We start from the raw sequence: 14,429 nt of genomic DNA, 5'->3' as shown, positions 1-14,429 counted from the left end.
TCACCACAGCTAATTTACAAATGGACACTATCCACTTGGCCTCCACAGTTTTGTATTTTTTTTTAAGTAAGCTTCATGCTTGACATGAAGCCCAATGCAGGGCTTGAACCCACGACCCTGAGCTCAAGACGTGAGCTGAGATCAACAGATGCTTAACTGACTGAGCCCCTCGGGTGCCCCCTGACCTCCACAGTGGAGTTTAATTTTTTAAATGTTTATTTATCATTGAGAGACAGAGAGAGAGAGAGCACGATCATGGGAGGGGCAGAGAGAGGGGGAGACACAGAATCTGAAGCAGCCTCCAGGCTCTGAGCTGTCAGCACAGAGCCCGATGTGGGACTCGAACTCACAGACCATGAGGTTATGACCTGAGCAGAAGTCGGACACTCAACCAACTGAGCCCCCGGGCGGCCCCTGACCTCCACAGTTCTGACGTGAGGTACGGAACACTAAATGTGAAGATAAAGGCCAGAACCAGGGTGGCTGGAGCATAGGAAGCAAGGGATTCACTCTTCCCGAAGTCTAGTAAGGATTCACAGAGGAGGAGGAACTGGGGTTTGGAGAAAGATGAAAGGGTAAGGGCTTCGATCATAACCCAGGTGACCCCACACCCTTTTTGCCAAGACCTTACGTAGCGACCCCAGAATTAACCAAAAAGTTAGAACCTTTTGTTCTAGGCTAGCATGTGCTCAGTCAAGCCACCGTGGCTCTCTGCTTCTGTGCGGGGATGTGCATAAGGTTCAGTTCCCGCCATGCGGCAGAGCCCAGGCGCAGGGACCCAGGAGCAGAGGGAGACGGGGGGGGGGGGGGGGGGGGGGGGGGGGGGGGGGGGGGGGGGGGGGGGGGGGGGGGGGGGGGGGGGGGGGGGGGGGGGGCCTAGGGGGAGGGGGGAGGAGGAGGGGCCTGGGGGGAGGGGGAGGGCGGGAGCTAAGCGGCAAAGCCACTGGCCTGCACAGCTGCCTCTTCAGCTGTTACCTCCTCCCTCTGCCCAAGGACAGAGCCCCTTCGGCGCCACACACTCCAGCTCTCTTACACAAAGGAAAGCACTTCAGAGCCACTAGGAAACAAATGGTGTTTTATTCCTTTTTGTCGTGGAGAGGATAGATCACAACACGGAGGACAGCGAGGGCCCGTCACAGGGGCACGTCTGGTTAGATTCCAAGAACACGATGGATGGGAGGGGCGGGGTCTGCTTGGATGTCCCCTTCTGGGTGACCTTCGACCTCTTGCAGTTCTCTCTGCAGCAGGGCTGTGCCGACCTGCCCTTGAGGGGTCTCTAACCTGCCTTCTAGCCGCTGCACCTGCTGCTCTAACCAGCAACAGGGGGAGCAGAGGGCCTGGGAGCCATCGCCGCTGCCTGACCAGTGGGTCATGGCAGAGTCTCCCCGCCACTTTGCTGGCCCCACCAGAGCAGACCCCCCAGCCACTGCCTGCCAGAGACCTCATTCAGGGACAGGAGTCCGTCCAGCAGAGCTGGGCTGCAGCTGGGAGTCTCAGAAGGAGGGAAGGGAGGAGCGCGGAGCAGAGCTCAGAGCCCGTGGGGTTATTGCTGAGAAGATATGCAGGGGGCACATTCCCCAGGGGCAGAGTCGAAGCCCTGGGCCCTGGGCCCGGGCTGCTCTGCGATGCTGCAGGGCGGACGGGGACTCCGGGGTAGAAGCCCCAGGAGGAAGAGGAGCGGGGAAGGGGCACAGCCTGCCCGGAGGCAAAGCCGGGCTCGCCAGCTCCTTGCCACCAACCTCCAATTGCCCAGAGACCCTCCGAGCAGACCTGGGGCAGGACTAGAATACAGAAGCGAGGTTCTTGTAAATGAAGTGAAGAGAGGCCAAGAAGAACGATCACGAAGGTGATGTAAACCCTCCCGAGTCCCGAGGCAACTGGAGACCCCCCACCCACACCCCCCTCGCCCTACACCCACCCCCGGATCAAGAGAAGGGATGGTCTCTCGGGGGAAAAGCGCACCCCAGGAGTGGGAGATGATGTGGGTGAGGGCGCAGGGGGGCAGGGAGGGGCGGATGGTGGCGAGGCTCAGCACCCGCCCAGGAGAGCAAATCAGGGTCACTAAAACACAACACCACCCACAAACAAGCAGCCACGGAGTCATCAAACACGCAGACATGTCACAGGAGGTGGGCGAGACGGCGGGCGGCGGGCGGGAGAGGCGGGCTGGAGTGTCGTGAGTCGAGGATGGTGCTCCCGGGGTCGGGGAAGGGCAGGGGACACACACACATTCTTGGCTTCTCCCGGGGAAGGATCTGCTGCCCAAGTGGCCGGTTCTGAAGCATCAACATCTGCGTCTAAAGGTTCAAGCAGCTCCTTTCAGGTTCTGGAAGATAAAGGGGGGAGAGAATTTAAATGAAAACTCACCTCTGATTCCTTTCTGGAGTCTTTACCTGCTGCGTCCCTGCCTTTAGCGTATGGCCTGTGTCCCCTGAGACTTGCAAGAGTCCCACGCCAAGCTCATAAGATGCAGGGGAAGGGAGGGAGGGGGTGGGGTGGGGGAGGGGCCCTCAGGGAAATGCTTCTCTCAGGGAGCTAGAACCTGACAGCCGCGGAAGGAAGATTGTTAAACCCGGGGCTTCTGTTTCTGGACACCCCCAGTCGTTGCTCACAACCCCGAGACCTAAGAGAACAAGTTTTCTGAGGAAGCCCTAGTTTAAAAAAAAAATACAAACAAACAAAAAAGGACAAGACACCACAACTGTAGCTCAAGCCTCCTTCCCTTAAGCCTCCCCACGCCAGCCCCAGGATCAGACCTGCCAGCGGCCACGGACGGACAGAACCCCGAGCCACCAGCGAGGACTTCCGCCTCCTGGAATGGCATCTACGACCTCGTGCGTAGGTGATCACTGGCCCTCCCGAGCCCCATCTAGAAGATGGGCAGAATGAGCCCTGCGCTGTCCACCCACAAGGCTGTCGTGATGACAGAAATGCACTTGGGAATCACGCTCCACAATACACCGTGTCACTGGGATCACCTGGTGTACCCGGTGTTTTACACCCAGAAATCTCTCAGCCGACATTCAGGATACAGTCATATGCCTGTCTACTGCGCCTTATGTGTACAGAACAAAATGGCAGAAGTGAGTGGATAGAAGGATGAACCCCGTCCCCCCACCCTAGTATTTTCCAGGTAGGTCTTCAATTTCTGCCTATCGGGCAGAAGCAGAGGGGTGTGGAAAATGGCCCAAGTTCAGTTCCACCTGTCACTCGCTATCTCGTATGGCTGTTCTCGCTGACCACAGTTTCTTCATCTGTAAAATGGGGCTCAATCCCACCTGCCCTGCTTGCTTCTTCTGGTAGGCTCGGCCAAGTGTGCATGCAGCAGCATTTTGAAAACTATGGCATTTAACAATTATTACTCTCCCGTGTCCCTACAAAGAACAATGGAAGCAAATGCTAAATACAGTGCCCCTATTGGCTGAGAACTGAGATTGGATAATGCCGGTATAGGGGCAAAGGGGAGGGGGTTACACTATTCTCCCTAGTTTTGTGTAGAGTTAGAACATTTCAGTCCAAAGTGTTACTTTTTAGGGGCGCCTGAGTGGCTCAGCCACTAAGCAGCCGACTTGGACTCAGGTTATGATCTCATGGTTCATGGGTTCAAGCCCCGCAATGAATAAACACTAAAAAAACAAACAAAAAAAAAAACCCTTAAAAAAAATAAACTGTTACTTTTTGTTAAGTGCTCCCAAGGTACTTTCTGAATCGTGGCTAAAAGCCATTGTCTTCATGCTATTTTAGTATCAGGAGGATTGCATGAACCAAGTCCTGTCCCCAGAGCAGGGAGGAGTTTGCTCCACTAACATGACCACCGGCTTGTGCAGAAGCCCTATTTCCCAACCGTTCCCCGTGTGTGTGTGGTGCACGCTGGATGTTTCGGTCTGTCTGTCTCGTTGCCTGTCAGACACAAGACTCCTCACAGCACGGCTCAGAATAAAGGCCGTGCCCGCTGCAAAAGCTGGCCCGGAACCGCCCTGAGGAGTGAGTAGTGATGGAGACGGAGGAAGACACAGAAACACAGAATCCTACCTTCCCACCTGCGGGCTGCGCCTCAGTTCTCCGCTTTCTGGGGCTCCGTGGCTAGAAAAAAAATAGACCAGGTTGTGGGGAACGGACCCCTCACCCCAGCAGGCTCCCAGCCACACCAGCCGCGCCCAGGCCTGATGCCGGGGGAGTCTAGGCCATAAGGCAAAGCAGCGGTTTGGCAGGACTTTGAGTCAGACAGAGGCAGGTGCAAATCTTGCCCCGAATCTTGTTGGTTATAGGCATCTGGCACATTCCTTAACTTTTCTGAGTCCCTCGGTTACCAAACGTGGATCGTGGCATCTCTATCACGGGGCTGTGCGCCCGTGGAACGGGCTCCATGAAGCACCTGGATCGTGCCTGACACAGAGCAGAAGCCCTATAAATGGCGGAGGTCAGGAGGAGGAGCCGGTTTGGTGGGGATGAGGGGGCAGCGCAGAGCAGAGGCCCTGGAGGCCGCTGCCCTCGCACGGACACAGAAGCACGTCTGGTTCACTCTAGGGAGGCCGCGGTGTCTGACAACCGTCCCTCCCAGAGCGAGCGATACGAGGACCCTCCCCCTCTGCTTCCACATCACCCCCCGCCCCAGGCCGGGGGTCCCAACCGTTACCATTTGCAGTGATGAGGTTCTCCACCTGGGCCTCCTCATCCCCGGGAGCCCTGCAGGAGGAGACACAGCCCTTAGGTCAGGGGTCTGCAGTGCAAACCCGTGGGGCAGGGGCCGGGGCCGCTGATCAGGCCCCTGCGAGCGGCTGGAGGGCTGGAGCACTCTCCACCAAGGGTCGCGTGGGCCGGGGGGAGCTGGGGTCGAAGGGGTGTCAGGGGCAGTCACAGGCGCCCTGGGGTGCTGGCCCCGTGGAGCGCTGGGAGGGAGTGGCTTAAGGCCACCTGGGGGCTTGCATCGTGTCCTGCCAGACTTCGGGCCTCTGAGGCCCGCTGCTGCCCTTGGTTTCTGTAGTGGACTAGGGGGGCGTGCCCTTTATGTGTGCAGGGCGGGGGGTGAAGTGCATGACGGGGAGCCCGAGGCACAGCGCCACAGGTCCCGTAGAGAGGAGACGGGCCTCCTGAGAGGCTCTGAGGCCCTCTGCTTCCCTTCTAAGCCCAACTGCCTCAAAGGCCTTCGGACAAGGGTCCAGCACCCTCATGCCTACCTCCCCTCCTCTGACATGGCCAGAACACGCCTGGCAATCCTCCGAACTTCTCTACCCCCAACGCACACAGCCTGCTTCTGAGCTAAGAATCCAAAAAGAACTCTCATTTGGGGCCCACACACCAGAGGGCCCCTCCCTGCCCCCTCCTAGCGTCCCTCCCAAGGCCACAGACACGCCATCCTTACCGGGGCTTCTGATTGAAACTGCACTTGCATCTGCGACCTGAAAGGCAAAGAAACCACCCAAGGTCATGCTCCCGGCTTGAGTTCAAGGTCGCGCTCCTGGTTAGACCACCGCAAGGCTGCCACACGGGACTACATAAAAAGCACGGCTATGCCTACTGGATGCAGCACCAGGACGGCCACCCTGCCCCTTCTGATGACCTGCTTGTTTTCATCAAGCATTTATTTTGTTCACTTTTCTTTAAATGTTTATTTTTGAGAGAGGGAGAGACAGAGCAAGAGCAAGGGAGGGGCAGAGAGAGAGGGAGACACCGAATCAGAAGCAGGCTCCAGACTCCGAACCCTCAGCACAGAGCCCAATGCAGGGCTCAAACTCATCAACAGCGAGATTGTGACCTGAGCCCAAGTCGGACGCTTAACCTACTGAGCCGCCCAGGCGCCCCTGGTTTGTTCATTCTTCACTGCCTTACTGAGCACTTGCTATGCACCTCGCACTGTATTAGGTGCTAGAGATACCAGGGAGAAGGGACCGTCTCCTTCCCCCTCCACCCTTCCCCCTCCACGAGAGAGCACGGCCGGGCTCCTGTACCCTCCCCCACCCGCCCGGAGGCAGCAGGCCTCACTCCTACAGAGCGAACAGGGAACGAACAAACTTACTCAGGATAAGGAGAATCCCCACAGAGAAGAGCACCACTGCAAACACCAGTCCCCCGATCCGCAGCGTCTGGTAGTCTGCCAAAGGAGCAGGGGTGACAAAGGGGAGGGAAGAGCATGGCTTCCTGTCCCTGGGTGGGGCCGGGGCCGCCCCCTCCCCGGGGCCGCCCCCTCCCCCCGCCCCCCCCCCAGGGTTACCATCGCTGCTCACCATAATGAAAAGGGTCCTTTTCCTTCTCCTGCTCAGCTGCTGAAAAAATAAACGCGTGTGGGCAAGAGGAAGACAGATGCACGTCTGGTTCCCCAAATACCCCACCGGCGTCACGTCCCACAAAAGGCCTCCGGGGAGGGAGAGCCCGCAAGGCAGAGATGCGCGGGGAGGCACAGAAGGGCCCGCCTACTAGGGCAGCCGGAGAGCGGAACCGGAACCGGGTACCGCTCGGGCCCCGGAGAGATTCCACCTTTGCGGCACATCCACGTTTCTCCCCCCTTTGTATTCTTACGTCACCCCCCAAAGGCAGGGTCTGTGATCCTCTCGTTACAGGTGAGGAAACTGAGACCAAGGAAGGACACGTGACTTGCGCAAAGCCAGAATCCAGACACTGGTGACCTGGCCTGGTTCCCAAAGTTCAGGCCAAAAATCTGCAGGGACCTGGAGGGCTTGGGGGCTTAAAAGTAGAGGCTGCTGGACGCCACGGGGAGAGGTGGGCAGGCTGGAGTAGGGTCTGTGAACACATGCTGCCGTCCGGCAACTTCTCTGCTGACTTCAGGGAGGACAGGGGAGTCACTAATCAGGCGTGTAGAACCTGAGGGCCCCGCAGCCCTACATCCCAAAGGACCAGGACCTGGCGGGTTACTTACCACTGGCCAGGACGGTGGGAGCCAGCAGGCTGCCTAGAAAGATCAGCACCACCTCCATGGTGTCTGGGGACAAAGGAAGGAAAGTGACTCTCTGCATAGAAGACTCCCCACTGCAACCCTCAGCCCAGTCAGGGGCCGAGTAGGGCTCCCAGCTCTATTCTGATACTCTCCACACGCTGAAAGTTCAAGCCACAGAGCGGAAGCAGCTGGCATTTACTGAGCTCTCACGCAGGGCTCTGCAGGCGTTAATTTAATTACTACGACTGCCTTCTACAATGAGTATGCACAACGACGGACCCATTTTGCGGGTGAAGAACCACAGTTTAAAGAGATTAAATGACAGTCATGATAGTGACAGCAGAGCCCAGGTCCTGACCCCTCCACCACACTGCCTCTCTGCTGCCAATGCCAGAAAACCCCAAGGGCTTTGCTGATGACCCCAGCTGTGCCCTCCACTCCAGGCCATCCTTCCGGGCCTTCCTGGCCTGGACCCCCACAGCCAACACCCACAGTTGCAACTTCGTTCTTCTAGGAAGTTAAATGGGGCAGGTAAGCGAATGCCTCTCTAGCCCGGCCAGCCAGCCGGGGCGGGAGACTCGCTGTTTACTGGTCTCCATATGGTAAACCCTGAAATGTCAACAGCTTTCCCTTAAGTTGCCCCCGACACCCTCACCTCCAAAGTTCCCAAGCCAATTCTTCCTACAGTTTTAGTTCATAATCCTCCAGAAAGTTGTTTGGTCAAACAAAAGCAGCGTGCAGACTGGTTCTGAGCGTCAGCACCCCGACCTTCACCTTCTGTTCATGAGCTCACCGAGCCCCTGGACTCTGAGGCGAGGGACCCCAGGATGGGCCATCTGGACAGAAGCAGAAGGCGGCCAGCTGGTCCCTCCCAGGGACAGATTTCAGTGGAGTCCCACCCGACTCACTCCTGGGCTTAAGGAAGTATGTTTCCTAAAGAGCCATCAAGGAAAAGCAGAAAGAAACCCAAACCAGGAAAGCACAAGGCTGTCTGCCTTCCTCTCGGGGGTGGACCTGGCAGTGGCCTGACCCCCCAGACCGGTGTCTAGTGGCCAGGACCAGGCATGCTCTGAGGGATCGCCCCCATTACTTGCCAAATCCCAAGCAAGCACCCGCAGCTGCCCTTCACCTCTCGGCCACCAGAGGTCAGAACAGCTGCATCCAGAGTAGTGCTGAGTCCCAGGTGGGGACTTGGGAGAAAGCTGCTCGGTGTTAATCAAAAGGTAGTAATTTGCTTCTAATGCCATCTCATCTATTATTTGTTATTCTTTTCAACTTTACATACATTTTACATTTTATACGTATAAAATGTATGTAGCACACGGGCATAAGGAAGCTTAGTATTAAGATGAACACCCTTCACTTAAAAACTAGAACTTTATAAGCACCTGCTGCATTTACCTATATTTTCCTCCAAACCATCCCTCTGCCTCACTCCCAGAGGTAAACAGGATCCTGGACAATCGCTCTCATTCTTCCCAACTCCCCACCCGTAGCCCCTGACAACCACTAATCCACTCTGCATCTGTGGATTCGCTTATTCTAGACACTACATGTAAAACAATCATACAATATGTAGCGTTTGATGGCTGGTTTCTTGCATTTAGCATCATGTTTTCAAGGTTCGTCTATGCTGTGGCCTGTGTCAGAACTTCGTTCCTTTTTATGGCTGAGTAATAGTCCTCTGCGTGGCTATCTCTCTGCTCTTCTTCAAGATCTGTATGTCCTGCATAGATCATCTTAATAAGAGGTGTGTAGTGGAGCTTTTTTGAGCTTTGTAATTACGATTCTGTGTTGTTCAGTCTTCTGGGGATGGCTCTTTCCGTTCAACATTGTTTCTAAGATTCATCCATTATGACATGTAACCATGTTCATTCCATCCAAAGTTGTGTCCGATTCCATTGTGCAGGTTAATTTTCATGTATTGGTCCCCTCTCCTGTCAAAGGAAATCTTTTTGTTTTTTCCCATTTTGTGCGATCATAAACAATGCAGCTGTGAACATTGTTATGTGTGCTGCCCAGGGCATACGTGGAAGACACTGTTTTTCACATTGTTTTCAATCATTTTCATATGAAATACTTTTTACATCGGAACCCAACACAAATATAGACTCACATACACCGGGAACAACATGAAGGACGCCCTCTGATATTTTCTATTCTGTTTTAACCATAAAATGGCTACACCTTAATGCTCATACTGCAGTAGGAAGATGTATATTCTAGAAAAAGCCTAGGAGGGTGGTCACTGGGTTGTCTAGTACAAATTGTCAGCCTTACAGAATACTTTCAAATTGTTTTCCAAAGTGGTGATCCCCGTTTCAACATCGAACCACACCTGCATGACTGTCCCTATTACTAGGCATCCTCACTGATACTGGACGTTGTCAGACTACTTAGTTTCCGCCAGTCTAGAGGTGTAAAACGCGGTCTTAATCTGCTCACTTAGTCATGGAGTTGGGCTTCTTTCTGTTTCTCTGCCATTCCTGTTTCTTCACCAGTGACGTGTCTTGCATATCTTTTGCTCATTTTTCAAATGGGTTGACAATATTCGTATTATTCATTTATTATTCTGGATACGGAAACTTTGTCATTAAGTACTGTGAAGGTCTCTTCCATATTGGTCCCTTTTCATTTTTTGTTGGTGTTTTCCAACGAATAGAATTTCTTAATTCTAACGTAACTGAATGCAGTGTTTCTGTGTGTGTGTGTGTGTGTGTGTGTGTGTGTGTGTGTGTGTGTGTGTGTGTGTCTTGTTGAAGACATTCTTTGTTACCCTGAGTCAGGAAGAATTTCCTTCTGGATATATTACAGCTTTGTCTTTTACATTTAAATCTTTATTCCACCCAGAACTGTTGCTCATGTAAGTCATGAGGTAGGGACCAAATTTTCACTTTTCCCCACACTGCCAGCCAGGTTTTCTGGCACTATTTTTTGGCAACCTGTCTTCCCCTTTCCTCTTGGTGCAGAATGCCACTTTCGTCACTTGCCTGCTTTCTATTCAGGTAGGTGTCTGCTACTGACCCTTGCCTTTTGATCTATGGGTCAGTGTGTGTGTTCCTGCATCAGAATCCACATCTCCATCGCTACAACTTGATAGTGATCTTCCCGTGTGGTACGAGAAACATCCCTCTTCGTTCTTCTCTCTCTCCTCCCCCTCTTCCTTCGGGAATACTTTCCCTATTTTTGTTCTTTTGCTCTTACACATACATCTGAGAATCAGCCTGTCAAATCCATCTGAAACTGCTGGGATTCTCACTGGCATGGCACAATGGATCTATGTGAGGGACCACCGGGAGGGGGCGGGGGAGACTGACATTTGTATAATCTTGGGTCTCCTACCCATAAATGTGCATTTCCATTTGTACATCCTTTTCAATGTCTTCCATTGCTTCCATTTAAGTCTTGCACACCTCCTATTAGATTTATTCCTGGGTACCTTCTACTTCTTACTGCTATTTTAAATGCAATCTCTTGTGTGTGTGTTTTCTAAATTTTGCCGGTATAGAGAAAGACAATTGATTTGTACATATTGATCTTAAATCCAACAATCTCACTAAACTCTCTTATTATTTCTAATAATTGACCTGGAGATGCCTCTGGGTTTTCTCTGTTGGCCTATCATCGGTAAAGGATAGACTACTGTTTCTTCTTTGCCGATGCTTACATTGTTGGTTTTTATTTCTGCCCTTATATACTGCTACGCCTTATAGTAAAACGTAGAATAGAAGCACTAATACAGGACACCCACACACACACACACACTCACACTCACATATGCAGTCTTATCACTGGTTTTTATTTTTTACTTGTACTTCATTTTTGTGTGTGTTTATTTTTAATTCTTCTGAGCTTCACTGTGAAAGAACACCTAACACCGTGTAAGTTTAAGGTGTGATGATTTGATGCATGTTTGTGCTGCAAAATATCACCACAGTCAGGTCAGTTAATACCTCCATCACCTCACATAATTACCTTTCATGTGCGTGGTGAGGAATGATAAAGAAAATGTGGTACATATACAATGAAACATCATTCAGCCTGAAAAAGAAGGGAATTACTGATTTTAAACAGATTTCTTCTGTTTTATAAGTTCCCCTGTAATCTTGGTTTTCCAAGATGTTTCTGCTTTACATTCATTGTGAATGAATGTTCCACATCTACAGCTTTTAACCTTTAATCTATCAACAAGGTTAAGTTATGTTCATGGGTTATCTGATGTCAAATCATCCTTACGCTGCTGGGATAAAACCAATGTATTATTGTCTTCTTAATAAATTGCTGGATTTGGTTTGCTGATATTTTGTTAAGGTTTCTGCATGGATGTGCATGAATAAGATGGGGCTGTAATTTCTATTTTATTGTATTGACCTTGCCTGGTTTGGGTATCATGATAGTCCTGGCCCCACAGAACAAGTATTTCCTCTCTTGCTGTTCCCCGAAGAGTTTGCAGAGGACTGAAATTATCTGCTCTTTGAACACCTCGTAGAACTGTATGACTTAGTCTTTTCTTTGTGGGAGGATTTTCGATTGCCTTTTCAATTCATTAATGGCCACGGCATTCTTCAGATTTCTCTTCCTCTTGAACATATTCGATGACTATAATTTTTATAGCAATTTGCCCTTTTCTGCTTTCAAATTTATTATCATAAAATTGTTTATAGCATTTTCTACTTATCCTCAGAAGCCACTAATTTCTGTTGGACCCGTAGTTATGTCTTTTTCTACATTCCTAATGTTGTTATTTGTGACAACTCTTTTTTTTCATCAGCTCCACCAGATGTTCACTCATTTTATGTCTTTTAGAACATGCTCTTGGCTTTACTCTTTGCTTGAGCTTTATGCTGTGTTTTAAATTATCCTTCATCCTGCCTTTATGTGTTCTTTGGGTTTATTCTATTTTTCTTTCTTTATATTTATCTTCTTCCATTGTATCCCTGGTTCATTCATAGTAGCCTTTCTTGTTTTTTAATATCAGCACCTAAGACTATAATCCTTTAAGTGCTACGTTTATGCCAACACACGAGCTTTGAAATGTGGCTTGTGGTTTATTGTTTGGTTCTTAGTACTTTAAATTTGCACTGTAACTTCTTACTTGACCCGAGTGTTATAAAGTGGTATGTATGTTAAACGTCCAAAAGTATAGTGATTTTTAATTTACTTTCATAATGGACTTATAACTGAAATGCACTGTGGTCAGAGAAAGTGGCCTGATACAGATGCCTCAAAATGTATTGACCTAATATATAGTTTGTTATTCTAAAAATTATATTCCATTTATTAGAAGACTGTGAACTCCTTCATTGCTGGGAAGAAAAGTTAGATGTGCCTATCAAATTAAGATTATTAAACTGTGTTGTTTAAATTTCTATATGTTTTCTTTTTCTTTCTTTCTCTCTTTCTTTCTTTCTTTCTTTCTTTCTTTTTTGGACTGTTTGGCCTCTCAACAATTGAAATAGGTGCTTTAAAAGATACCTCTATGAGGAAGGATTTACATATTTATCCGTTTCTTATAATATTCTAACAGAAAATTTTAAATTGTTATATTGTCCTATGAGTTGGATTTAGGATTATATAGTGATCTTCTGTCTGTCTTAAATTCTATTTCACGTTCCACCTTCTTGTGTCTGCATGTATTGTATGTACAGTTTATTATCTTGTAAATGGCAAAGACCTAGATTTTAAAAATTGTTTTAATTCCACCTGATAATTTCTATTAACAAGTTTATCCTATTTAATTTTATTGTGACTATTGACATATTTGGTTTGATTTGTTTCTCTTTTGACCTTTTATTTTCTGAACTATTTTTTTTCTTATTCATTGTCTCCCTCTACTGGTTAAGACATTATACAAGGTATTTCTACTCATTTAGTGGTTACCTTTGGAATTTCACCATGTGTGCTGGCTACAGACTGAATGTCTGTATCCCCCAAATTCATATATTGAAACCTAATTCTCAATGGGATGTATTTGGATGTGGGCTTTTGGGAGGTGATTAGGTCATGAGGGGGAATCGTCATGAATAGCATTCAGCTCTCTCCCCTCTCCCCCCAAGTGAGGGCTCAATGGGAAGATGGCCATCTGTGAACCTGCTTTGTCAGCACCTTGACCATGGACTATCAGCCTCTAAAACTGAGAAATAAATTTCTGTTGCTTGTAACCCCCAGTCTAAGGTACTGGCAGCCTGAGCAGACAGACAAAGACAGTCTTTGATTTAACAAAGTCTAAAGTTAAAACATCTCCTAGTTACTAGGCAGAACACCCTTCTTGAAACATACAAGAACACAAATCACCTCCCTCCTAATACCTGTGCTATTGTACAACAATTCAGTTCCTTTTTCAATTCTATGACATAGATATTAGTATGTATGTTTCATGGAAACATGTTTGTTTAGATTTACCCGCATGTGTGGTAGCCTTCCCCCCGGAATTGACATCCAGGTACACTGCCCTTCCATAATGCGCCATCTGTGTGACCAGTAACATACAGCAGAATTGACACGTCACTTCCAATAACAGATTATAAAAGGCACCGTGGCTTTCTTTCCTTGCTTTGTGCTTGCTCTCCTCTTGCTCTCTTGGATTGCTTGCTTTTAGGGGAAAAGTTGCCTGCCATGTCTTAAGCCTACTTGGGCATCCCCACACAGGGGCCCATGTGGCAGAGACCCAAGGGCCTCAGTTCAGAAGCCCACTAGGAAGCAGACCTTCCATGAACCATGTGAGCTTGCAGCAAATCTTCCAGATTACACTTGATCGGCCCCTGGGCTGACAGCCTGCCTGCAGCCCCATTAGTGACTTGGGGATGAACCACACAGCCCAACTGCTCCCTCACTCATGACCTTGGGAACTGTATGAGAGAACTAATGCTGTGGTATGGGGCTCATCTGTTATGCAGCAGAAGCTAACCAATACAATGTATTTACTAACTGATTTCTTCATGATTCTTTCTGAACCTAAGACATCCATCAAGACCTTTTCTTTACTCCTAAAGAACATCTTTTTAGAATTTTCTCTAATCAAGATCTACTAGTTACAAGTTCAGGTTTTGTTTACTGAAAATGTTTTCATTTCACCCTTCCCAGTGGACAAACTCTAAAGGGAATCCCAGGAATTCTGACCTCCTAGTATTCCAGCCTTGGTGTAATGACCTCCCCCTGAATGAGGGCAGCTGCTGGGACTGGCTGCTAGCCAGGAGAGGATTTTTTTTTTAAATGTTTATTTATTTTAGAGAGAGAGAGAGAAAGAGAAAGAGAGCAAGCAGGGGAGGGGCAGAGAGAGGGGGAGACACAGAATCTGAAGCAGGTTCCAGGCTGTGAGCTGTCAGCACAGAGCCCAACATGGGATTTGAACTCATGAACTGTGAGATCATGACCTGAGCTGAAGCCAGATGCTTAACTGACTGAGCCACCCAGGTGCCCCCCTTTTTTTAAATTAATTTTTCTTAATAGAAGAGGGGTTTCTGGCAACAGGGTCCCTCCTAGGAGCAGGAAAGACACATGTCAGGGGTCCCAGAGCAACAGTTACTGCCATCTCTTT

The 14,429-nt window shown here is 49.6% G+C and overlaps 1 protein-coding gene across 2 annotated transcripts in view; it reads right to left on the bottom strand.

Annotated features, from left to right (window-relative positions):
• Positions 1-1,055: 1,055 nt before the first annotated feature.
• The window catches only part of FXYD6 (FXYD domain containing ion transport regulator 6), a 31,159-nt gene continuing 17,785 nt past the window's right edge, over positions 1,056-14,429 (bottom strand). The window contains exons 2-8 of one of the 2 annotated variants that reach the window (XM_039229406.1): positions 6,875-6,937; positions 6,225-6,260; positions 6,017-6,091; positions 5,363-5,399; positions 4,637-4,686; positions 4,033-4,083; positions 1,056-2,326 (exon numbers count right to left, since the gene is read on the bottom strand). In XM_039229406.1, the coding sequence (XP_039085337.1) occupies positions 4,055-4,083; positions 4,637-4,686; positions 5,363-5,399; positions 6,017-6,091; positions 6,225-6,260; positions 6,875-6,932 (285 nt within the window). In that variant the 5' untranslated portion in view covers positions 6,933-6,937 and the 3' untranslated portion in view covers positions 1,056-2,326; positions 4,033-4,054. Of the gene's footprint in view, positions 2,327-4,032; positions 4,084-4,636; positions 4,687-5,362; positions 5,400-6,016; positions 6,092-6,224; positions 6,264-6,874; positions 6,938-14,429 lie in introns of both variants that reach the window. The other variant, XM_039229404.1, reaches the window with a different exon arrangement.

This window comes from Hyaena hyaena, unplaced genomic scaffold (genome assembly GCF_003009895.1).
Source record: "Hyaena hyaena isolate Hyena2069 unplaced genomic scaffold, ASM300989v1 scaffold_37, whole genome shotgun sequence".
Classification (NCBI taxonomy): domain Eukaryota; kingdom Metazoa; phylum Chordata; class Mammalia; order Carnivora; family Hyaenidae; genus Hyaena; species Hyaena hyaena.
Note: the sequence above shows the minus strand (reverse complement) of the source record. Positions and strands in the feature narration are given on the sequence as shown.